Here is a 24703-nt window from a genome sequence, read left to right as displayed (position 1 = left end):
AAAATAGCGGAATCTATAACCGTCATTTCAAGATATCAATTGCTAATTCGTTTTCTTATTAGAACTGAATGACTGGTTGAAATTCTCACTATACCATTTCAACGATTTAATTTGATTTATATAAACTTAGAATGTCTCGAATACACAATTTCTTACTACCTTTCAATATTTCCCCAATAGGCCCCATTCAGGCAATACACACGGAAGTTATGTTAGGATGCGCAGTACTGACATTGCGCATAATATGCAAATCACCCGTGACAACAAATACGTCAGCAGGTGCCCCTTCGGTGCTGTGTGCATCAAGTAGCTCAAATTCTACCTGACTATGTTTTGATTTTGTATTGGAATGTTTACATATGTGTATTTGGTGTCACGATGAAAACAATAGTAAATCGTAAACTTTGGAATGTAAATTTTAATTGGATGATTGCATGATTGTTGAAATTTTAGGATAATTATTATAAATCTGTGTAAGACGTCAGTGCCTTAACTTAGCTCGTTTGATATCCAAAATGGACGTTCAACCTGTGGATATAGATCCAAACTTTGAGCCACAAACTAGAGTCAGGAGTAACACATGGCCATGCAGGCCACGGGAGGTTATAGCCGATGCTCAGTGTTCACCTGTGTCGGACGAATCCGTATCGGGGGATCCACATAAACCGGAGAATAATGGTCTAAAAACAAAATCATCTTCACGTCGAAATGCATGGGGAAATCTCTCTTACGCTGACCTAATTACTAAAGCTATTCAAAATTCACCAGAGCAGAGGTTGACCTTGTCTCAGATTTATGACTGGATGGTGCAAAATGTTCCATATTTCAAAGACAAAGGTGACAGCACCAGCTCAGCTGGTTGGAAGGTTTGTATCATTGTTTACATTTGTGGAGTTTATTTTTAATTATTAGCAAAACACGTGGGAGACTGCGCATTGTTTACATTTTACAACTTAATGTCCACCTGTGAAATGAAGCAGATAATTGGTCGGTAATCAGATTTGTCAGTATTATGTAATTTGTTAATTAATAATATACATGTGTATTGAATAAGGGGGCGTGTCCTATGTCAGATAAGTAATTAGATGTTAGATATTCTGATCATTATCCAACCACACAAGATAAATGTTTTATACATGTACATTGTTCTTCTAAATTCAGTGTTATTTTGATGCATTTGTTTTTTGTTGCCTTGGTTGATATTGGTGTTTTTAGTAAAAAAAAAGTAATGAACACAGAAATTGAACTGTCTTTAATTTTAATTGTGACAAATAATCATTTTTTACAGTTTGACATACAATTGCAAAAAATTAAAATGAGTTATAAATATTTGTTTGGGATAATTACACATGTATAAAGTCCCAAATTGACCTGAATTTATAGAAATAAATTTTTGTGTCTCAATCTTAAGACTTAGATTTTATGTTATTACAAATAAACACGTAGCTCTTTCATATTGACTGAAAGAATTAAAATGACTTGATTGTGATAGATCCTTATTTTTCAAAAATCAAAGAAAAAATTTGTTTACAGTCTTCACGGTTAGCCACTAGTCCAATGCCCCAAACTAGTAAAAAAAAAATCGGGACTGGTGAAAATTTTCAGAATTTTATAGTCTTGTACAAAGACTTAATTAGGCCAACTAAAATTAATTAGTAGAATATCATCTAGATTTTTGAAAAATAGGGGTGGGTGGGAGAATTTTATATTTTTTGTGCCGTCGTTGTTGTTTGTGAAGTAAATGATAACGATCACATTTGGATAAACACATAACAAACACATCTTGGGCAGAATATAATATCAAATTCATAAAATAAACAAGACAATAAGAAAAAATATGTTTTATTTTACTATGAAAGATTGTTTTTATTAATAAAATGAAACATTTCTGTACTGAAGTTTTCTTAAACTTCGTAATGGCGTAACTTCCGGCTTCATTTCCTGTAAAAAAATATATGAAATTATTTCAAAATATTCGATTGTACATGGTTTTCACACATTTTCCATGAATATTCCTATCCAATTAGCCGATATATTCTAATAACCGATATTCGATTATCCGATGTATTTTGACTGAAATGTTTAGGGAATGGTTCGGTGTTTTGAAATAATATTACAATAGCCGATATATATTCGATTAACCGATATCTGATTAGGTGGAGTCTACTGTACCATCTTTGACTCAATGCATATAATGGAATAAAACAATTGCCAAGGAAAAAGGATTTTCTGAACTCATGCATGCAAGGGAATAACTATATCCAGCAACTCGCTGCAGACTGAGAATTTACCGAACTCTTGCATGCAAGGGAATAACTATATCCAGCAACTTGCTGAGACTGAGAATTTACCGAACTCATGCATGCAAGGGAATAACTATATCCAGCAACTCCCTACAGACTGAGAGTTTACCATATCCCAGGGGTCTTAGTCACTTACATGTATATAACAATATTTCAAATATGGCGATTGCAAAATGAGTCAGTGAAAAAGTAAATTGATTAAAATTAAAATCTTTTTAAGAAATGTTTAATAAATATTAAACAAGAGGAATTTATGTACATATCAGATAGATACCGGTATATAATATATATGTAATTAAAGAATTTAGTACAACTGAAAGCTGTGGCATTCTTATACGGTCCTAGAACCTGACTGACACAATCGAATGATTTGGCAGTCTAACATTATTTTTGTCTATGAGGAACTCCTCCGACTTACTACTTTTGGCACAGACTGCATGTTCAGAACCTAGTCAGGAACCTGTAATTATGTAATTGCGATTTGTTACTGTTTATATGTATCATAATTTTACTTTCGTTTTTACATAAATGAGCAGGGATCTCCATACATGTAGATGAAAATTGAACGATGGAGGAACTTTCCCCATTACAAACCGTGTCTACGCTGTACAGTGTAGCGCGATCGGAAGTATTTTTTCCCTTCATACAAGGAATGGTGAACATGCTAATTCATTGATTATTAAAATTATTTTTATTTGAATTTTCAAGTATCAATATTTTCATTTATTGCTGTTTTTAACCATTCAAATGCCAAGTCTTCATGGTCCCCCCTTAGTCGAGAATGACCAAAAGCTGTCATGAAGGTCCCCATGTAGATTTCTTGTATTTTTGGTAATTGTTATGGGGGTTAAAAATCATATGATGTGGAGCTTATTTTTCATGGACACTGTCAAATTCGGAACCCATTACCGGTATGGCTGATTTGCAGCATCAACAAAACGATTCGTACAGGTTATGTAAAAGGTTAAAGAGATTTGTAAAGCAAGCATTGACAAATGAAAAGATTTTTAATTACTTTATCTGGCAAATTGATGCTGTGCAACATGCATCTTTCGAGTCTGAATAGAAACCGGAAACGCGGATGTATCAATTTGATTGTAATATACGAAATGAATTCAGAATTACGATACGATATTTCTTTACAGGAAATATTTAAGTTTTTACTTTTAAACTTAGTACTCGAGTTGTTTGCGATGAAATAATATTTACTGTTTTGCGTCTTATTTTGTACTTCTTAAAAAAGGGGGATTCTGATTGCGTAAGTCAAAATAAAGCACGTGTTCGACTTGTTAAACTGTTTTCTTTGTAACTGGATTATTAATATATTTATTAATCTTAATTATCATAATCATTTGCTGAAACTTAGTTGATTAATTCGACAAATGGATCGTCTATCCTCAGATAGTATTCTCCTGTCTGGTTTGTTGATCTACCTGTACAAGCTCAGGTACAAGTGATTAGCGATTTTAATCCGGATATCTCTCAGGTGTTAGAACTGTATTGGATTATAACACAAAAAGCCTAAGGGTTATGCAATTACATGCATTTGATTATAATTGATAAAAAAAATGGCGTTGGGCTACAAAAAACGATGAAGTTTTGAACGATTGCGGAAGACAATTTAACGATGGCGCAAGACAATTAAACGATGGCACGAGTCATTTGATGATGGCGCAAGACATTTGAACGATGGCGGGGCGCCATCGTTAAACAGGCCACGGAGATCCCTGAATATGGTTGTTGAATTTATTGTTTGATTATAATCCTGGTACCTTTGTCGATAAATATTGGCTGACTAGCAATCATATATACCACTTCTATTTATTTTATACATAATTTGTTTTTAAAGTTGCATAAAAAGAAGATGATGTGGTATGATTATCAATGACGCAACTATTCACCAGATGACAATCGACAACATGTGGATGTAAATGTAGTTAAGCACCAAGAGGTCATCTTACAACCTTCAATAATCAGCAAAAACCATACCACATAACAAGCTACGTATACACGAATAAAAGGCCCAGACATGATGAAATGTACAACAATTTAAACCAGATTTATGTAATACACTATAAACTGGAAATGTGATGTAGTAAGTTTCGAAGAGTTCCTCAAATTAAGAGTTAAGGAGAGGGGTTGGATTTCATCTTGATAATGTGGTATCTTCTATATAAACATGGCAAAATGTGATCTTTTTTAATTTGAAGTCCATAGCTGAAGATGTCCCAGTGAAATTTATACTGAACTGAACATGAAAATTGATGAAAGATAGCAATTTAAGAGCTGATGCTTGATATTTTGGGTATATTTAGTAAAGGTACTTTATTGATGTCTCATCTGAAGTCACCCTTGCAATTTTAAAGAATGATGGGTATTAAAATAATTTCTTGTCAGAGATATACATGTACATGTATGGTGGGTAGTTGTGGATCAGGGTTTAATTTATGGTTACTAGCTATAGGCCAAAAATATATATCGAGTCTTGATCACCTGCAGGTTCTAGTAATATACAAACAACTTTATAAGAGGTTTGTCAGTTATAATCTGTCAGTGTTCAAAGAGACGATAGGTTTAAATATAGTGTGTTTTATTATTTTAATCAATTCTGTGGCATATTTGGAGGAAAGAGTTACTATCTGTGGCAGATGTCAGAGGAAAGTAGCTAGGGTCAGTTGGGAAACTCTAATAACACACAAGTTTTAAATGGCCTTGTGCCATTTTGCATAATCCAATTCAGAAAGGTAAAATGAAACAGATTCATGACGCTTTATTTACTTTTGTATTTATTATATTTAAAAGAGTGGTCACATTATGTTTCCAGTTGTTTGAAAAGTACATACATGTACTTTGCAATTGAGGTTTAAGCCAAATACACAGGTATAATACCACACTTTTAAAATACCTGATTAGCATATAGGTCAATGGTATTAAAAATCTTTTCTAATAATAATCCATTAAAAGGTGGATTGAAATTTGAATTATTACTATATATATAGATAAAACTGGATTCATGCCAATAGTTATATAGACACTCTTATAAAATATAGTTATCTATTGTAATCTTGAAATAGATACAAGCTTTTTTCAAGGTTAATGACAATAATGAATACTGAATGGGTCTTTTAAAAGGTTTGAATTATTAAAACCGTTGTTTAGAAGTGATTATGTTCTTGTTTCATACTAGTACATTAATGTAGTGCAAGGATGACAGTTTAACTGCATTAAATAGGGGCAGAATGTAGGCCAACCCCAAATGAATTAAATAAAAAGCTGAAGTATCAAGAATCTTAAGTTTCTCCTTAGATTTTTTTTACCCAATTCTTGCATGATTGTTTACAGTTTTCCTTAATATAAGCTTGTGGGACAAATGGTCCATAATTAATTTGTCATATTAAGGTGGTTCGTGGGTACAAAAATTTCAGCAAAAAATTAAACCTGTATTTTTTCATTACACATTTTATTTATTACACTATTAGTTATTACTTTATGATATGGTACAAAGATCAACCCCAAAAAACGATTCAGTTTGGCCCCAGATGACTTTTAAAATGTTTATATCATTGAAAAAGCTCCAAATTATCTCCCTTTGGTGCAAAAATGCCATTTTTTGGCATTCAATTTGAAATATCTTTTTTAACTCATCGTTGACCTATATTTTTTATTATTGTTTTCAAATAAGCTGTACACAAACTAAATAATTGGAAAATTTAAGTAATTTCTGTCATTAGGTTATTTTTTTATTTCGATATTATCTCTATTTCTCCTATTAGCTCAACAGAAAAATAGGACATTAACAAACATGTATGCTTCTTCCGGAGGCAGACTGTGTGCTTAAATGAACGGTGACCCTATTTTTTTTATTTCAGTTTTCTTTTGTATATGATAAAGTTCATTTATGAAAAAATATAGCGAAGTCCTATATAAGAAAAAAAAAATTATACCCCTTAAACCTTGAATTCGTGTGACCTTTAATTTTTTCCTTACATGTACCAAAATATATATACACCATGCTTGATGTTAGTGTTGATTTCACTTTCATTACCAATGAATTACAGAGGATTCATTTAGGAGATAACTGTATTGTATTTTAAGCTCCGACAGCATCAATTAGGGATTTGATGGTCGCAAATTAAGTTTACTGGTGACGCGTTAGCGGAGACAGTAAACAGGTATTTGCTACCATCAAATCCCCAATTGATGCCGTCGAAGCTTAAAATACAATATTGTTATCTCCATTCTAATGAAACTGACAAAAAACAACGTTAAAACATGTAATTAAAATCTGTGATATGCCGTCTGCGCTGGCGCATACGTCCAATAGCATCAATTGTCAAAAAAAAAAGTGACGTTGTCCAATCAAAATGAACATTACAAACGATGTTGAATTAGAATTGTTTTTGACAGTACTAATAACTGTGAATTATATTATTATTTATAATTGTATTCTAAATTAGATATTTGATATCACATTTCATAATTCTAGCATATTTGTATTCTGTTGAGCACTGATATTAGCTGAAATTGAATGAAATCCTCCCCCCCCCCCCCCCCCCCCCCCCTTCCCACAAAATCATAAAAAAAATGGTATCCTACAAATAATGAATCAACAGTATGTAAATATGTTTAAAATCATCCTAAATGCCTCACTTTTCCAGCTGAAGTCCCAAAAAAGCAAAATTAAGGTACAAGTGAAATCCTCTGAAGTTTCATCTGCCATGAGTTTTGATAAAGAAATTACCATACATGGGACTATTTAAAGTTCTACAAGTGTATCATTTTCATTTATGCTTAAACAACCACTATGAACAGATTATTAGATTTGATGTCACTCTTTTGTTACATGACCTATATACCCTGTAACCATGTCACTGTTAAGTAGTTACAAATTTACAAGGAAATGTATACATGTATATTAAAAAAAGTATTAGTAGGGTATTGTGCATGTGGTACAAGCTTAGGGAAGCTTAGATTTCAAGTCTCAATAGTAAAAGGAAGTAAGGTAACTTTGGATTGACTAAGAAGGTGAAATTTTAATTTTCAAAAAATCTGACTCTAAGTTGCAATGATTTCTTGAAATGAAAATTGAATAGAATTTACCTTGAGTATTCAATTTTTAGGTTGACTGTTAGAAGCTTAAGGTCAAGGGTCAAGGTCAGTTTCTAAAAAATTGTTCCAAGTATGTAATTCTTCAAAAGCCTAGTTTTTACACGAAGATGGAATCACTCAGACCACTCAGGAGAACCAGTCTACTATTTTTATATGACCGCTAAACTTAAACAAATTTTGGTGGTACAATGTATATTGCTATCAGGTTGTCATTGTCGTCAGCGTAGTCTGAAGACAGATGGTTTCTGGATAATAACTTTAGTATAAGTAAATAGAAATCAATAAAAGTTTAACACAAGGTTTATAACCACTAAAGGAAGGTTGGGATTGATTTTGGGGGTTATAGTCACAACTGTTTAGGAATTAATTTAGGGGTCTAAAAGACAATAACTTGTGTTAAAGTGTATGAATCTCTCTGAAGTTACATGTATAACTCAAGTTTCCATACTACAAAGGGATGGTTAGGATTGACTATGTATGTCATTTTATATTCTAAAACTTTTATGATATATTGAAATGGGTAATTATTGTTGCAAACTCAATAGTTTGAATTGAGATACTGCCCGCAACTCGAGGTAAACAAATTTTTTTTGGAATAAGGGAAAGGAGAGTGGTGAAAAAAATTGGAGGAGGGGAGGGGACAATTTTTCTTATTTCAGATTTCAGAAATTAAAAGAAAATTTCTTCAAATATTCAACAGCAGATATAATATTTCACAAACTAAAAAAAACCAGGGTAAAATGAATTATATTTTTTTTGGGGGGAAGGGCCAATTCTCAACAGCAAAGTGTATTGCACGAAAGCAAAAAATTGAAATAAATTCAAATCATATAACCAATTTGAAGTTCTTCGACTACAGTTATTCTGTGTCAGAAACCTGTTATGTGTCAAAAATTTAATTACAATCCAAATTCAGACCTGTATCAAGTGTGGATATATGTGTCCACTTTGGCCCCAACTTTTTAGGGTTGGACATCTGCGGTCTTTATCCAGCTGCACTCATGTGTATGTCCCCCCCCCCCCCCCCCCCGACTGTATTTTGCATAGACCTTTTATCTATGATATATTTATTTTTGCCTGATCATGAATAAATGTCAGACAACGATCCTCTCATGGTTTGATGTATGTAAGGTGATCAATAAGACTACCTCTTGTTACTTGAGTCTTCTTTGTTTGAGAAACTGGTACCAGTTAGGAGCTGGATTAATTTAATCAGCCTCTTTAACTCTTGTTGGAAAAATAAACATGAAGAAGTCAGAAATAAATTCATGAAAATTGTAATTGATAATTGTTTAATCTAATCAGAACAAGTACTTTGTATATTATATGGAAATTTTGGCTATTCAAGGTTGAGGTTACTGATTATAAACATTAGCTGATTAAAGAGAATTGCAACAAGTGAGCATTTTGAGAGAGCTGGTGATGAGATAAGAAAAAAATGATGGACATTAAAGACAACTGAGTTAATTAGAGCTTAGGGTGGCGAGAGAGTTTATTGACAGTGTAGACATGGTAGAGGGGGGATAGGACCTTTATCAGGACTCCAGGATCGGGTGTTTTTAAGCTGGGGATTTCAGGATTGACCCATTCGGTATCCGGTTATTCTTCTTTCGAATTTTTTGGGATGTTGGGGTTTAAATTTATTTTAAGTCGGGACCTCAGGATTTCGTGTTTTTAAGTCAGGGATTTCAGAATCAGGACCCCTCCTACCCCCCTCTTCAGTGTAGAATTATACAGAGAAAATGAGAACTCAAAAAGAACTGTAGCTGACAGAACTAAAATGGTAGAAGAAAAATTAGAAATTTAATCTAATATAATTAGATAAACTTTATTGGCTTCTAATTCCAATAATGACACGTTTTAAATGTGTTATATGCCCCTGCTGCTGCAGAGTGAGCATCAAGTTTTACCCTTATCTGTCTGTATGTATGTCCATACCTACCAAAATAAGTTTCCGTTCTCTTAACTAAAGTTGCTTCAACCAAATATTATGAAACTTATAGGCAATGCTACCACCAAACACAAATCAAGTCTAATTTTGGTGGTGTAACTTATGCTTATCATGAGTTATTTCCCTTTGTAAAAAGACAATTTATTCAAGCAGGCATCAGTGTCCTATGGACATTTATTTCTTTTATTATGAAGAGTAACCCCCAATTGCTGTCAGTTACTGCACCTTTCCAAATTTTCCTTTGTGATTTTTGTTTTGGATTTGGGACCATAACAAAATGACCTGGCACAACATAATTGTAGTTTTTGCAAGAATTGTTGTGTTACTGCTTTTATTAACCCTTGCCATGCGGGGGCCGTAATATTACAGCCGTACCAAGACCACCATTATTTGGCACCAATGGTGCACAATACATTTGGAGGACATCGTAATGCCATTTAATTCGAGGTGTATGCATGATTCCCCAATCCTTCACTATTGATTGTCATGGTTCTCACTTTTAATGTTCATTTTGAGCTCAAATACAAACTTCATAAAATTGAAATCGAACAAAATTGTTTTTTTTAGAGGGGTGGGCTTACTTTTGAGGTCTGAAGCACAGAGTTATGAGGACTGAAACCTTGACAAATAGTGTTAACCTGAAGGCATATAACTACTGATCGTGTTAATTATCAAAATACGCCATGAAAAACAGCTACTTCTGGTTGCAAGTCCAGTTAAAGTTCAAAATCTGAAAAAAATAATTTTCTGAATTTTGGTGCAAATGACCTTCTTTAGACAGATGTTCCCAGATCAGTTTTACTCCGACCTAACAAATGTTGTAATAAATTGTTCACTGGGGTCCACTCTACATGTAAACTACAGTTTGATGCATCTATTAGCATCCCTCAGACTTCCAGGTTGAGAAAAAGAACAAAAAATGTCAAAATTGACGCTTTTTGCACATGAGGACCAACTTTGGGGCAAATACCTACCCACCCATTCCAGCCTCCTCACCCCGACCTCCCCATTCCGTGATTTCCTATCTCAGATTTAAAGCAATCAATATGCATCAGCATGATCCCATCAGGGTACAGCTCATTTGCATATATTTTGCATATTTTTGCAAATACTCGAAATTTAGACAATTTCTTAGAACAATTTAGCATGGGAAGGGTTAATTACATCTGGTAGATACTCAAATGACAATCCTTGGAATTATATAAATTATTATGCCAATCACAGGTTTGTTTCTTTAATTTGGTTGCAAGTGGATTCAAAACACAACTTATTCCATGAAAAACTTAATAATTTGTGCTCCCTTATGACTGATTTTATATATAAAATTTACTGTCAGTTAATTTGGGACTCTTTTTTTAAAACAGTTTGTAACACTATTAACTTCAGTCAGAATGAGTCCTCTGTAGAAACCAGTTAAAATTTAGAAGAAAAAAATAATTGGAACTACATACAATCTTTCTTTTTGTCAAATAACCTTGGCCTGATGTGTGTATCCTTGAACAATTTTAAAAAGTTGTGTTTTGAATCCACTTGTCCAACCATAATTAAGAAATAAACAGTTGATTGTCATAATCCTAGGAACAAGTGTTACTTTTAGATTATAATTTGATCCAGCTTATGTGGCTGGTGATAATATTACTATAAATAGTACAATTATGTAATCACAGGAATTGTCATTTGAGTATCTTCTAGATAAAAATAGCCACTACCAACATTACTACAGCATAATAAAAATAGAAATTACATTGTCACTGGTGATTACTGATTATTTGGCATCATGGAACAAGTTTTGCTACCGGCTACTGTTATTTTTTAAGCAAATGGCAACCTTCATTTTTCCATTCCCCTGGGTTCTTGATTTTGTTTAGTTATAAAAATATATGTATTAATTTTGTTGTTAAACTTAGTTTTTCATATGTGACTTTTTGTGTTTATCTACTCGTTGGTCGGGTTGTTGTCTCTTTGACAGATTCCCCATTTCCATTCTCAGTAGCAATTTTGTTTATGGGTTGCTACATGTATACCCTATCATCCTATAATCGGTAATGGATCAGGGGAAATACACCCTCTCTCAATCTAATTGTGGGATTCAGACACACATGTATTCAACATTCAGAAGTATTTTTATGCAGGATTTATTGATGTATTGATTGTATATTTGGCTTTTGTTACCAAAAATTGAAAAAAGAGGTAGGATGAATCTCCTCTGTTCTTCTTTCACTCACAGGGCTTATAGCATAAAGTTAATTCTAAAAAGTCAAAATAAAACACTTTTAACGGGAGTGTGTACCGTAATTAAGTTGTTGTGGTTGATTACTGTCTTGATCTGTGATAGTAGTTTGTTTTGTCATACTACATGTAGTGGTCTGTAATAGTAGTTTATTTTGTCATACTACATGTAGTGGTCTGTAATAGTAGTTTATTTTGTCATACTACATGTAGTGGTCTGTAATAGTAGTTTATTTTGTCATACTACATGTAGTGGTCTGTAATAGTAGTTTATTTTGTCATACTACACGTAGTGGTCTGTAATAGTACCAGTAATTTTTTTTGTCATACTACATGTAGTGGTCTGTAATAGTAGTTTATTTTGTCATACTACATGTAGTGGTCTGTAATAGTACCAGTAATTTTTTTTGTCATACTACATGTAGTGGTCTGTAATAGTAGTTTATTTTGTCATACTACATGTAGTGATCTGTAATAGTAGTTTATTTTGTCATACTACATGTAGTAAATAAGACTGGCCATGTGAGATTTAGTAAAGATTCAAAAGCCTTGAAATAAATTCACGAAAAACTGGTTGTTTCTCGTTGTTTTAGGTCGAACTTTGCTTGATGGGGTGATGAAAGAGAGATGTCAAATTTTTAACAACTGATGCATCTTTATAGTATATATTAGGATAGCATGAGATCATCTTTTGGACTTAAACTTAAATTAAAAAGATTGTAAGAGGCTAAGAAATGTATTTCTACAATTTAATTAAATTTTTATTCAAAAGCAATACAGATGGTAGACAAAAGTAAACAACATAATGACAACTTATGACAATATAAGTATACTAATTGTAAGATATTTATATATGGCATAGTGTGACATTAATAATTTGATGAGTATATAATATTTACATGATTACATAATGCAGAAATTTTGCGCTTATCTAAATTATCCTTGACAATTAAGTTATATAACATGTAATATAAATAGTGACATTATTCTGTGTAGATCTCAGAGAAATGATTGCATTTTCCTCGGAGCTTTCATGTATGGATACAGGGTTTGAGGTAAGAAGGGTTCTTTCAAAGGGAATAGGGAGTTAAGTATGTATAAGGAGAGTGTCATGCCCTTAATTAGGATTTTGAAGAATAATTAAACTAAATCTTTGATTGTCCCATGTATATATTTAATATATACTAGGTGACTTTTTGCAAGACAAAATTAATGTCTTAAGCAACCATACCAAATTTGTTTCTTTTCACCCAAGGAGCTGTTAAAACCTTTTGTATTCGAAGAAGTTTTTTATGCATTATCTACGTATTCGATTTATATTTTTTCAAAATTCTTGTTTTTCTCTAATATGCATGGTCATTCAGAAAAATGGATATGGACTGCAATGATTTATAAAATATTTCTATATAATAAACATTAAACAGGTATAGAGGGATATTAGCAAAGATTAGGGCAGATTAAAAGACATTTCATGTATATTCATATTTCATTTTATGGACTGCAGATCACTCTATACAATATGTGGTATACCGTATGAGGGTTATTTTCGAGGTTGTAAAATTTAACGATTTTCATTGATTAAGGTATACAAAATATTGTGGCGGTTATTATTTTGGCAGATATCAAATTTTTCCGACGTAGTCAGTATAGTTTCGGTTTGTGCCCTTTGAACTTAAGGACGCTTAACTATGGCAACAGAATACCCATGCTGAAAAATCCTTCTTGTGATTGGACAAAATGCTGTCACGGTGGGTGATTTGGTTGTGTTTGAAAAAACGTCTCGTTAATTATATCGTGATGGAAAGCAAGTGAAAAACTATAAATATTTCAACTAGATCTTACAAAGATTTATATTTTTATTAAAATAATTGTTTCTCCAATAGCTCTTTGCATCCATGACAGCTGTTTATTCGGGACAATTATATAATTTTTAATGTAAACTTTGTTGTACGAATGTACATGACTTTCAGAACGCACCTACGCATGTGAGATTTCTGCGGGTTTTGGTGAATGTTAACAGAAAGATACGAGTACTGAGAATATTGAACACAAACAGAGAAAACGTTATTTAAATGGTATCTTTGTGCTTCTGAAGGTTATCGAAATGATAGTTTTAAACATATACTCAAATTTAAATACGTCGGATATCTTTTTTTAAGGATAGTTCTTGTTATCAATACCTTTGCATGTACACCTTTAATTTGGAGGAATTTATTTTTGGCGATTTTCTTCTGTCCTTGAAAATAAGTGAAAATTTACAACTCGCAAAAATAACCAGCTATACGGCAATTGCCACAATTCTGTTTCAGTGTTATATGTAAATGTATACTAATGGTCAATATAACTTCAATTTCTACAAAATGAAGTTATTTGAAGCACATAAACATGATATAAAGATGAAGTGATAAAAAACTGATTTGAAATGAGTACAAAAGAAATGTGAAGGTCTTTAGTAAAACATATTCTTTATAAATCTTGACATGTTCTTTGGAAAGAGTCCAGGTATGGGGAATAGAAATCAATGGCGTTTTATATATTATTTAATTGTGTTGCACACCATGCATGTAATTTATCATGTTCACTGTTCATTGACCTACTGTTACCTGTTGAATAAGTATTAAGTCTAAATGTAGAAGTTGTAAGAACAATTGTGAAAAAATGTTCTTTAATTGATTTTATAACTATTCTTATAGCTAATTGACATATATACATTGCCCCCAGGCATTTGCAAGGATGTACAACTTCACAATGTTATAATAGTTGGAATGGGTTTACATGTACATTTTACATGCATATGATATCTATACAATATGTAATTTAAAACTCAGAATTGGTTTAGTTTGACCTATTTTATTACATATTTAAGATCCCCTTTCATGGAGGGATATAATACTTTATTCACCATGTCATCTTGTTAGTCACCCTCCTTCTGTATTATGGAAAGATCTGATATTTGGTAAAAAAACTTTTAAGAAAAGATGTAGAGTGTAAATGATTTTCCGATCTACTACTAGGCAGTCATTTTCATAGTTTCACTTTGGTCAATATCTAAAACTTATAAGGATAACCTTTGAATGACATCACATGCAACACCTTGAACTGATTGTTTTATCCATGTACAGATGTAAATACCGTTTTATATGCAAGACTTTCTTTCCATTTTATTTCTAAGAAGACTGTGTTAGCTGATGTTTAAAAATCTAAATCTAACAGTTACAATGCAAACAGAACTTCGACTTTAACAGTATTTATTTGTTTTCGAGGGGGCCGGGGGAGCCTTCAAGGGGTGTACAAACTCCTCAAACCCAGTGACTACAGGTTTGAATAGTAGGGGACGTTTGCCACACCTACAACAGTAGGGGTCATTATGTCAATATAATGTGACTGTGAAAAAATATATATTTAAGCAAAATTAGAGTAAATGTATGAATTGACCCAGATCTTTTAGGTCACTGAACATGGAAATGTGAAAGGTTACAACAGGTTAATGTTTTTGGTCAAGGTAGTTGTTAGACCATGAAGTTATGGTCACACCAACTTGAAACTTTATACAACTGAATATTATGATGTACATATGTTCACTCTTGAAATACATAAAATCAGATTTGTGGTTCACCATAATATGAAAATGAAATAGATTCTGGTAGGCACTCATTCTTGTTATAACTGAGTGTGTAATATAGGGTTAAACAACTTTTAAACAGATTTTGAATCTGGATATATTGCAAGGAATATGTTTCAGTCATCAGTCAAATTTCAGTTATTTTGCTTCTGACAAGAAAATTCTAAAGTTACATGACTTTGTAAGAGCTGGTTAAAAAAGACCAATTTAAAGAGGCTGGGGTGTAAATTCTAGTGACTTTTGATGATTTTTAGATAGTAATTGTCTTGTCTGTGACCATAGTTTATAAAGGATGCAAGACTAAGACTTGCACTTTGTGTCATTTCCTTTTAAATAAAGTATCAGCAATTGTTAGAGTTGGTGAAGTGTTCAAACAAGCAGACATATCTCTGTGTATACAGTTTATTCAATTCAAGGTAAAAACATTTCTGATATAAAAAAAATGTAGTAATGATGAAATTGTGTCTGATAAAATGTACTTGTGGTGGCCTTGCCAACAGAATTAGTATCTCATTAATCATTGTCATGTCATTACACTTTCCGTATACACATCTCAATGTAAAAATTTCTCCTTGAATGAACAAAAAAAAAAAGCTGTGAAGATCCATAGTCAAAATGATAATGGCTTATTCTTTTTATACATTTTGCTTTGCTCAGTCATTTTGTCAGTTGTAAAAGACTATTTGAGGTTCACCTTGCAAAATATTTGCAATGAGTTGATTTAAAGATTGAGGCAGTCACTGGTAAGGTGAATTGGGATATATTTGAAATTAAATTCTAATTCGTAAACTCAAACAAACATAAAATATTTATCAAATGACCACAAACTCTTACATGGGAGACACCTCTTGCAGAGACAAGCGCACATTTTAGTATAAATATGAGTATAATATTATGGAAAGTTCATATAAATATGCAGTAATTAAGCAGCTTGTACATGTACTGGTTTCCCCATACTAGTGGTCTACAAATCTGAAAATAAACAATATAAGGCCAAAAATAAAATATTGTTTCTTTCTCTTACCTGACCGACCCGGTAAAATCACCACAACCCGAAAAATTTGATTGGCCATTCTTGTTCACTATTTTTATGCGACCGCTAAAATTGAAAATTTTTTGGTCGTATATTGGTATCACGTTGGCGTTGTCGGCGACAGCAGCGTCTGAAGACTTTTGGTTTTCACACTATAACTTTAGTATTAGTGAATAGAAACACAAGGTTTATGACCATAAAAGGAAGGTTGGGATAGATTTTGGAAGTTTTGGTCCCAACAGTTTGTAAATTAGGGGCCAAAAAGGGCCCAAATAAGCATTTTCTTGGTTTTCGCACTATAACTTTAGTTAATTAAATAGAAATTTTAAAAACACAAGGTTTATGACCATAAAAGGAAGGTTGGGATTGATTTTGGGAGTTTTGGTCCCAACAGTTTAGGAATAAGGGGCCCAAAGGTTCAAGAATTAAACATTGTTTGAATTCCTCAAAAATTGAATAATTGGATTTCTTTGATATGCCGAATCTAACTGTGTACCGTATGTAGACTTAATTTTTGTTCTCATTTTCAAATTAGTCTACATTAATTAAGGTCCAAAGGCTCCAAAATTAAACTAAGTTTGATTTTAACAAAAATTGAATTCTTGGTGTTGTTTGATATGCTGAATTTAAACATGTACTTAGATTTTTTATTATGGGCCCAGTTTTCAAGTTGGTCCAAATCGTGGTCCAAAATTAAAACTTTGTTTGATTTCAACAAAAATTGAATCCTTGGGGTTCTTAGATATGCAGGTATTAAGCAGCTTGTACATGTACTGGTTTCCCCATACTAGTGGGGGTTGGTCATTCACTGATAAAATAGAAGGGGTCGGTCATTTTAACATTAAAATCTAAACCTGTATTTATATTTTTGATTATAGGCCCTGAGTTTTCAAGTTGGTCCAAATTGCGGTCCAAAATTAAACTTGTTTGATTTCAACAAAAATTGTATATATGGGGTTCTTTGATATATGCTTAATCTAACCATGTATTTAGAGTTTTGATGTTTGTGCCCGGTTATCAGACATGGTCCCAATAGTTTAGGAATAAGGGGCCAAAAAGGGGGCCCAAATTAAGCCTTTTTGTAATTTTCAAACAATAACTTGTGTTTAAGTGTATGAATCTCTCTGAAATTATACCACAAGTTTCCATACCATGAAGGGATGGTTAGTAATGACTTTGGAGGGTTATGGCTCAAATTTTTTTGGAATTAGTGGCAAAAAAGGGGAAAAACTAGGTTTTTCTGGTCCATGGACAATTAAGACAATTGAAAAGCAGTGTACTGAGGGAGGTAATTCAAAAACAGTTATCATACAATGTTGGATATGTTCGGATTTACCTCTCTTACACTACATGTAAATTATGTGTAAAGAAATGTCAGATTTTGGACTTATTGCAAAAAAAAGGGGGATGGCAGTAGTTTTCAAATTTATTTCTCAAATTCCCAATTTTTAAAATATTGCATAATAGATTTGTAAGATCTTCACATTTGTTTTTGTGTCAGAAAAAGGTTGGATTTTCCAGTTTTTGGACCATACACTTAAATTTCTTAAATTTAAATAAATGAATTCAGCAGTTCTCATAAAACTTAAGTGAATTATTTGTATATCTATTGATGTAGGCTCCCTTTGGATTTTTTATTTCTGATATGACATTAAGAAGTTATTAAACTTAAACTTTATACTTTCAAAACATTATGGGGGGGGGAGGGATAATATCATGCGCTCATGGTGCAGCTGTTTATTAACAATTGTTATTAACAATTGTAGATTCATGGAGTATATATCAAAGGCAGTAGTCTTCTTCTCTGTTGAAACTTGTACAACAAAAATAGAAGAGGTCGGTCATTCACTGATAAAAAGAGGGAGATTTTTAACATTAACTTTTATCTAATCTACCTATGTTGACCTTTAAATGACCAGTGTAGCAATAAAACTTGGCAGGTGAATGTGTGAATGGTCATTATCACAAAAACCAGATTTCTCAATAAGTAGATTTACCATTGAACATGTTGAAAGTTTAAAGGCATATATGACATATAGAAATCAATAAAAAAGGTTATATATATAGGTATTTATAAATAAGGAAATTATTAAGAATATAATTATTTGATTTGATCTGTTTTACAGGTAATTGTTGAACTTGGTTTCTTCTAAATTTTGTGTGGTGTATGAGGGTAAAGATGGGATGTCATTGATTTCTGTAAAATTCTGTAGTTCTTTACATCATTTTTGTCTATTCTCTATTAATTTTACCTTCTTTGTTCCCCCCCCCCCCCCCCCCCCCCCCAATGCCATTATTCCTTTTTCATTATTTTATACCTTAACTTTTACTATTCTCTCAAATGTTATGTTTTTGGTACATTTTTATATACAATTTGAACATTATTCAACCTTACCATACCCACTTGTATTGCTTAAATAGAATGAACACTTCATAAGGCCAAACAAAAGTAGGTTTGTGGTTTACAGTGTTCATCTTGTGAAAAATCGGGTAGGTAGGTTGAATAAGATGGAGTTCTTACTTATTTCAATTTTGAATCTTCAGGATATAGGGAAACGAGCAGTTTTTTATACAATTCACTTCAAAAAGTATCAACAAAATTACATTTTACTCTTAATTGGCCTATAAATGCAAAATAAATTAAGGATATTTGTATCAATCCTTGACACTAAAACTGTACACTCATTGAAAACAAAAGCTGTGGCACAGTGCTGTTATTGCTGCTTTTCAACTGAATTCAAATGACCAGTTTGACCACTAATAGCTTCAAAGAGATATAAGAAGATGTGGTATGAGTATGATAGACATGTTAGCAAACAAATCAAAATTAAAATACAAAATTATAGAAAACATTTCTTAATTATCAGTAGTGTATTCCAGACCTTTTATTATATACACATAGATGCCAACCCCCTTTTGACACAATCAGTAACAAACTATCAAATTTTCCGTATTTTTGAAAAGTTTTCAGTAATCATTCATAAACGTGCATTTACCAATAAAAATTACTGACGAGTGGTTGCAAAGTGATGTACACTAAAATTTGTCATTTAACATGTTGTCTGTAGTATGTATTCCATTCATTAATTTACAGATGTTCTCGACTCAAACATTTTTGTTTTGTCAAGGAGAAGTAGAGAAAGGGGGAAAGCTACTTAATAAAATGCAAGTTTGTCTTTTCGGAAGTCAGTTAGTTACCCAACAATAGGTTGATAACTCCCGAGAAACCGGAAGCATTACATTGGCGTTTCCTAAATACTGGACCAGGACGGAAAAGTAATGATAAAAATCCGCGTTTTACAAAATTGAACGTCGATGATTGGGAATCCGTAACTATTCGACTTTGACCGTAATACTAGCGTAGTTTTTATCGCAAAATCGGAAAAACTACGGAAAAATCGTAATGGTTGGCATCTATGTATACAAGCCATTCTAAATTATTTAAAAAAATGTCAGATAGCTAGTCTATCACAATATGCTTCTTGTAAATCTGTCTAAAACTGGCAAATGTCAGTATCCCCAGTACATTAGGGTAAAATGAGTTTGGAAAATTACATTAAGATGTAGAAATGGAAAAAAAAGTAAGTCAATATTTGAAAATTAGATAATCAGGTCCCTAGTGCTCTATGCTATCTTAGAACTTAGAAATTTTCTCACCATCAAACTGATCAATATAGGAAGCAATAAGTCTACTCCTCTATGTCACTATACAGATGTAATTATCCTCAGTGTCTCGTTTCTTCACAGTTTAGATGACAGCTGTCTGATTGGTGGAGAAGGATTTCATACAACATGTACAATGCTCATTTTGATTAGGTCTTGGTAGTAAATTTGTTTCAACTTGGGAAAGAAGAGACTTTATTTTGTTCTTTCGATTAAAAGTTAATAGAATATAAGTTACTACATGTATATAACTGGAACATAAACATGTAATATGTGCCTTACAATATTTCTGTTCTAGAAAAATGGCCTATACAGACACCAAGCAAACAGAATTAGTTATGATAGTCTTAATTATGAAAATGATAAACATTCAACCTCTTTTGTTCCTTATTACATCATTTGTTATTAAATTTAATTTGTGTTCTTTTCTCTTTCTAGAATTCGATTCGACACAATTTGTCCCTACACAGTCGATTTATGAGAATTCAAAATGAAGGGACTGGTAAGAGCTCATGGTGGGTTCTCAACCCAGATGCTAAACCTGGGAAAACACCTCGCCGACGAGCAGGTAGTATGGAAACTAAAAGTTATGAAAAAAGACGCGGTCGTGTTAAAAAGAAGGTTGAAGCTGTCAGAGCAGCCATGGAAAATATCATGAATGGTTCACCTTCTGGAGATGACTTTTTAAGTGATTCACCGCTTGGCTTTCAACTTAGCCCTGAATTCAGACCTCGGGCAAGTTCTAATGCAAGTAGTTGTGGACGATTGTCACCTATTCAGGCAGCTCATGAACCCGATCTCCATGACAGTCAAGTGCCACCTATGTCCCCCATTCCTTGGGGTTCTGAATTTGACTCTATAGATGACACAATTGGTCAGTATGATGACCAGTTAGTTGACACTTTAGTAGGAAGTATGAAGTTGTGTGAGTCTACCAAGATTGGATTGGGTAGCGATAATAACATTGGTAACGTTGAACAGAATGACATTGAAATGAGCTTCGATGGAACTGTGCCCTTGACACAGTTACTGTCCAGTAGTTCTGATAGGATTAACTTAACTAACGTGCCCTTGTCCCAGTTTAATCAAAGTGCCAACAGAGACACAGCTCAGTATCGTAACCTTCCAGCCCCTCCTGCATATCCCGGTGATTCTATGCGAAGAAGTCCACTACAACAGCAGCCAAGTCTGGAACAGTTAGGTTTACAAAATGGAGGCTCATTTGATTTAGGCCTCCAGAGACAAAACAGTGGTAATTTAGGTATGAATTACGGAGGTCAGCAAAATTCTATGTATACACAGCAAGATTATAATCAGATTCCACGGATGAATTCACAATTGAGTCAACAGTTGAGTCAATTAAATGTGAATACGCAACAACAGATGCAGTCACCTGCTCGTTCCCCACAACAATCACATCAACAAATCAGTCCTAATTACGGCAACCAACGCAGCTACGGGTCTCCTCAGCAGCAGTCTCCGCAGAACAAACAAATTTCAAATCAGCTTCAGAATCAGGCACAGCAACAACAACAAGCAGGTGAAAGATCTCTTCTTCAACGTTGTTTAGAAGCACCCTCAGATTCACTTCTCAGAGCCGCCTTAACACAAAAAAACACTCAGGGTTTCATTAATATGTCAGATAATCTGCCAAATACATCAATGTATAATAATACTGGATATGAAAATCGTCAGATCATGTCACCGGGATTGCAGCTAAATAATAACGGGCTCAATAATAATCTTATAAACATGCCTTTACAACCAAACAGGGTTGGGATGATGAATACATCGGCTGGGAACATGCAGATTTCACAGCAACAAATGCCTGTACAACAAACAATGCAGGTTCAAAAACCAAACTCGTCAAATTCGCTTAATGAAATAGAAGCAGATTTCTTTGAACCTCAAGGCTTTGATATGGAACAGATGCTTCAACATGAGCTCAGTTTAGAGGGAAATCTTGATTTCAATTTTGACCCTACCTCAAATAATACAGATACAAGCCAAAATTTAGTACGATGATGTTATAGATCTATAGTTTAGCTCCAAAGGTTGGAAATTTAGAAAGATTATGAAAAAAAAATGTTATGGAAATGTTTCGTGTGATATTGTTTTTGTTTTGTTTGTTAAAGATCGTCATGTTGTTGTGATATAAATACTTGTTACTGATGAAGTTTCGGTAATTATTGGCAGCATTGGTCAAGCTTGAGCTGTCCAAATACCCAAAAGACAGACAGGAAAGCAGGTCTTCGTAAAATAAATCAAAGTACACATGTTTAACATAACAGAATTGGTTCACTGAGCCTTATATGGATATGTTATATTTTAGTTGTAACTGCATATAAATATATATAAGAAAGTCATGTGATAGCTATTTGATAAATGATTGATTTTAAATGTTTTTCATGGTAGTGATTCTATTGAATGAATGAGTTCATCTGTCATTTTTCTCATCAGATTTTTTTCTAATTTACAATGAGAAATTTTTATGCTTTGATTTTAATAATTGATAAGAGACATAAATTGGTTTGCAAAGTAATCTATATTTATAAAATTTTAAATACTTTTCATCATTTTCCAATAGATATGAATTTCAATGCTCCTATTTTAATACATATTGCAAGAGTCGGCTGTTGTGAAATGTCATTAACAGACGAGTTCTATAGTGTGCAATGCTTCGGAAAGTTTATTGAACTGATCTCTAATGTAGGTCATTGACAGTATCTGCCGAAAGGGGAGTCAAATTGGATTATTTTGTCAATCTTATAATGCATTCTGTCAGTTTAAGTCAAGTATACCGAGCTAGAACAGCTTTTTAAGCATGCATCAATACTAAAATACCTGCATAGCCAAATTGAGATGGATAAGCATATATTTAGGTCATAAACTGCCAACGACCTAAATCATTTATTCTGGTAAAATCTATATAAAGTCAATTTTGCCCAGTCTCAACACAAGGGTTTACTGTAGAAGCTATTGATTATTGTGGAAAAGTTAAAAGAATCGTATTTGAAGTGGGACTTAGGAAACGGCTGAATTGCTAGCTATTAGCATGATTTTAATCTTAGCGATATGAATCAGATTAGAATAAAATTTGTATTACGAAAAGGTGTAAATTGGGATATTCTGAGGGGTAAAACAGTATCAATAAAATTAATTGTAAATGCATTTAAATAATTTTATTGCTAAAAACATTTAAATAGCAAGTTTGTAAGAATAAAATGCAATGCTGTAAGAAACAATATTTTGGCACCTGAATTATTGGAAACTGATTATTTTTTAGTTCACAGAAAAAAATGAAGATCAATAAATGAAATATATTATAGAAGAATTTGTCAAAATTTTGCTGTTTTTTTTTTATTATATTGTTAAAAATTACACTTGAAATGACTGTCTGATGATTTTCTTTCCTTTTAGTTGAAATAGCATTTTGAGGTCTATTTAAGGTGTTGGTTAACAGTTGATGTGAAAGTAAGAATTTACCACCTGTTTTAATTCACAAGTTTTTCAGACATGTGAGTGACCCTGTAGTTGATAATAGTCAATAAACACATAGTCAAATAACTTTTATTGTTGCAATGATTCTGATTTTTCGCCTGCAGCCTCATAACTAAAACGTTAAATTTTCCTTTTCATGATAGCTGTAGATCATCAGAGGTGTTCAAGGGTGTGTTTGAAACAAATTTTTTTCCTTGACAAAAAACAAATTGAAGGTAAAAACCAAGTTGTCAAACTAAATTTTTTTTTTCTTAATTTAAATGGATGAAGTGACAAACGATGAATATCACCTGTTTTTCAAGATGTCTTTTTTTGTGTATTATGATGAATTATAATTGCACTTTTGCAAATAAATTGTATTCCAAAACTTCACTCTGTACATAATGAAAAATGATACTCAAAAACAAGACTAGAAGTACATGTGCACCGATTCCTTTTGTTACAGAGAAATCTGATAATGATGTTAGGCTATGTGAACATTGCAGCATTTTCAAGCAGGGACTTTTATAGATGTACTTTATGTTCGTTTATTTTCTGAAAATGGCAGTTTGAAAAACTTAATGGGCATTGTTATTTGTGTGATTTTGTACTCTTAATTTATTTTTGTAACATGAGAAAGACTTTAAAAGCAGGGCTTAGTCTCTAAAAAACCTGTCTTTCTTATTAACTATTAAAATAAAATTTTCTACCGTATGAACTTAATGTAAGAGTACTTGAACATGTATTCACTTATAACTTAACCTGTTGATTAGGAAGTATTATTATGATTGGAAAAAAAATCTATTTTGTTACTCAGTCAGCTCTGCTATTTTGGTCATTATCTGGGAAGATTGTACATATAAAGTAATTACATTGCACCATTTTTCAAAGTTCATGTCTCAATTAATGGATGCCCAAAGCTAGTTAAATTACTGTTGTGAGATTCACATTAGAAGTTGAAGTCTGTAATATAATCGATCGTAAGCCAACTTTTACAGCATTATATTCTGTCGAAAGATCATTTGTCTGATGGAAGTGAAATAAATTTTCAAAGACACTTATTATTAGTTGGAATTTCTCTCTTACAACGGTTGGAATTGAAATGTGTAAATTTTGTTAAGAAGTCGGTTAATATTCTTAAAGTTCTGCACTAACATGACTAAGATTTTAATTAGAATTTACTAAGAGCGTATTTATCAAATATTTCATTCTAGTTAATTCTAGTTTTAACAGTATTCTGAGAAAAGTACTTAATTAAATACCAGTGAATGTAATTTTCATTTTTTTTTAAATTGAATTTTGAGATGGTTTTC

General features: G+C 32.5%; 1 protein-coding gene across 2 annotated transcripts; it reads left to right on the top strand.

Annotated features, from left to right (window-relative positions):
• The first annotated feature begins 244 nt into the window (after positions 1-244).
• LOC139491662 (forkhead box protein O-like) lies at positions 245-24451 on the top strand. 2 transcript variants are annotated; one of them, XM_071279452.1, is made up of 2 exons: positions 245-866; positions 20349-24451. In XM_071279452.1, exons 1-2 carry the CDS (start codon positions 516-518, stop codon positions 21933-21935), a joined length of 1938 nt encoding a protein of 645 aa, XP_071135553.1. In that variant the 5' UTR covers positions 245-515; the 3' UTR covers positions 21936-24451. The 2 variants fall into 2 exon arrangements, with proteins under 2 accessions (XP_071135553.1, XP_071135554.1); XM_071279453.1 differs by lacking the exon at positions 245-866 and adding an exon at positions 12526-12647.
• Positions 24452-24703: the final 252 nt, after the last annotated feature.

Source organism: Mytilus edulis, chromosome 10, assembly GCF_963676685.1.
Source record: "Mytilus edulis chromosome 10, xbMytEdul2.2, whole genome shotgun sequence".
NCBI lineage: Eukaryota > Metazoa > Mollusca > Bivalvia > Mytilida > Mytilidae > Mytilus > Mytilus edulis.
Note: the sequence above shows the minus strand (reverse complement) of the source record. Positions and strands in the feature narration are given on the sequence as shown.

Bases quoted from the DNA above. Each gene is read 5' to 3' on its own strand.
- LOC139491662 (XM_071279452.1), top strand. From the start codon at position 516: ATGGACGTTCAACCTGTGGATATAGATCCAAACTTTGAGCCACAAACT. The intron at 867-20,348 runs GTTTGTATCATT...TTCTCTTTCTAG, and splicing joins CCAGCTCAGCTGGTTGGAAG to AATTCGATTCGACACAATTT.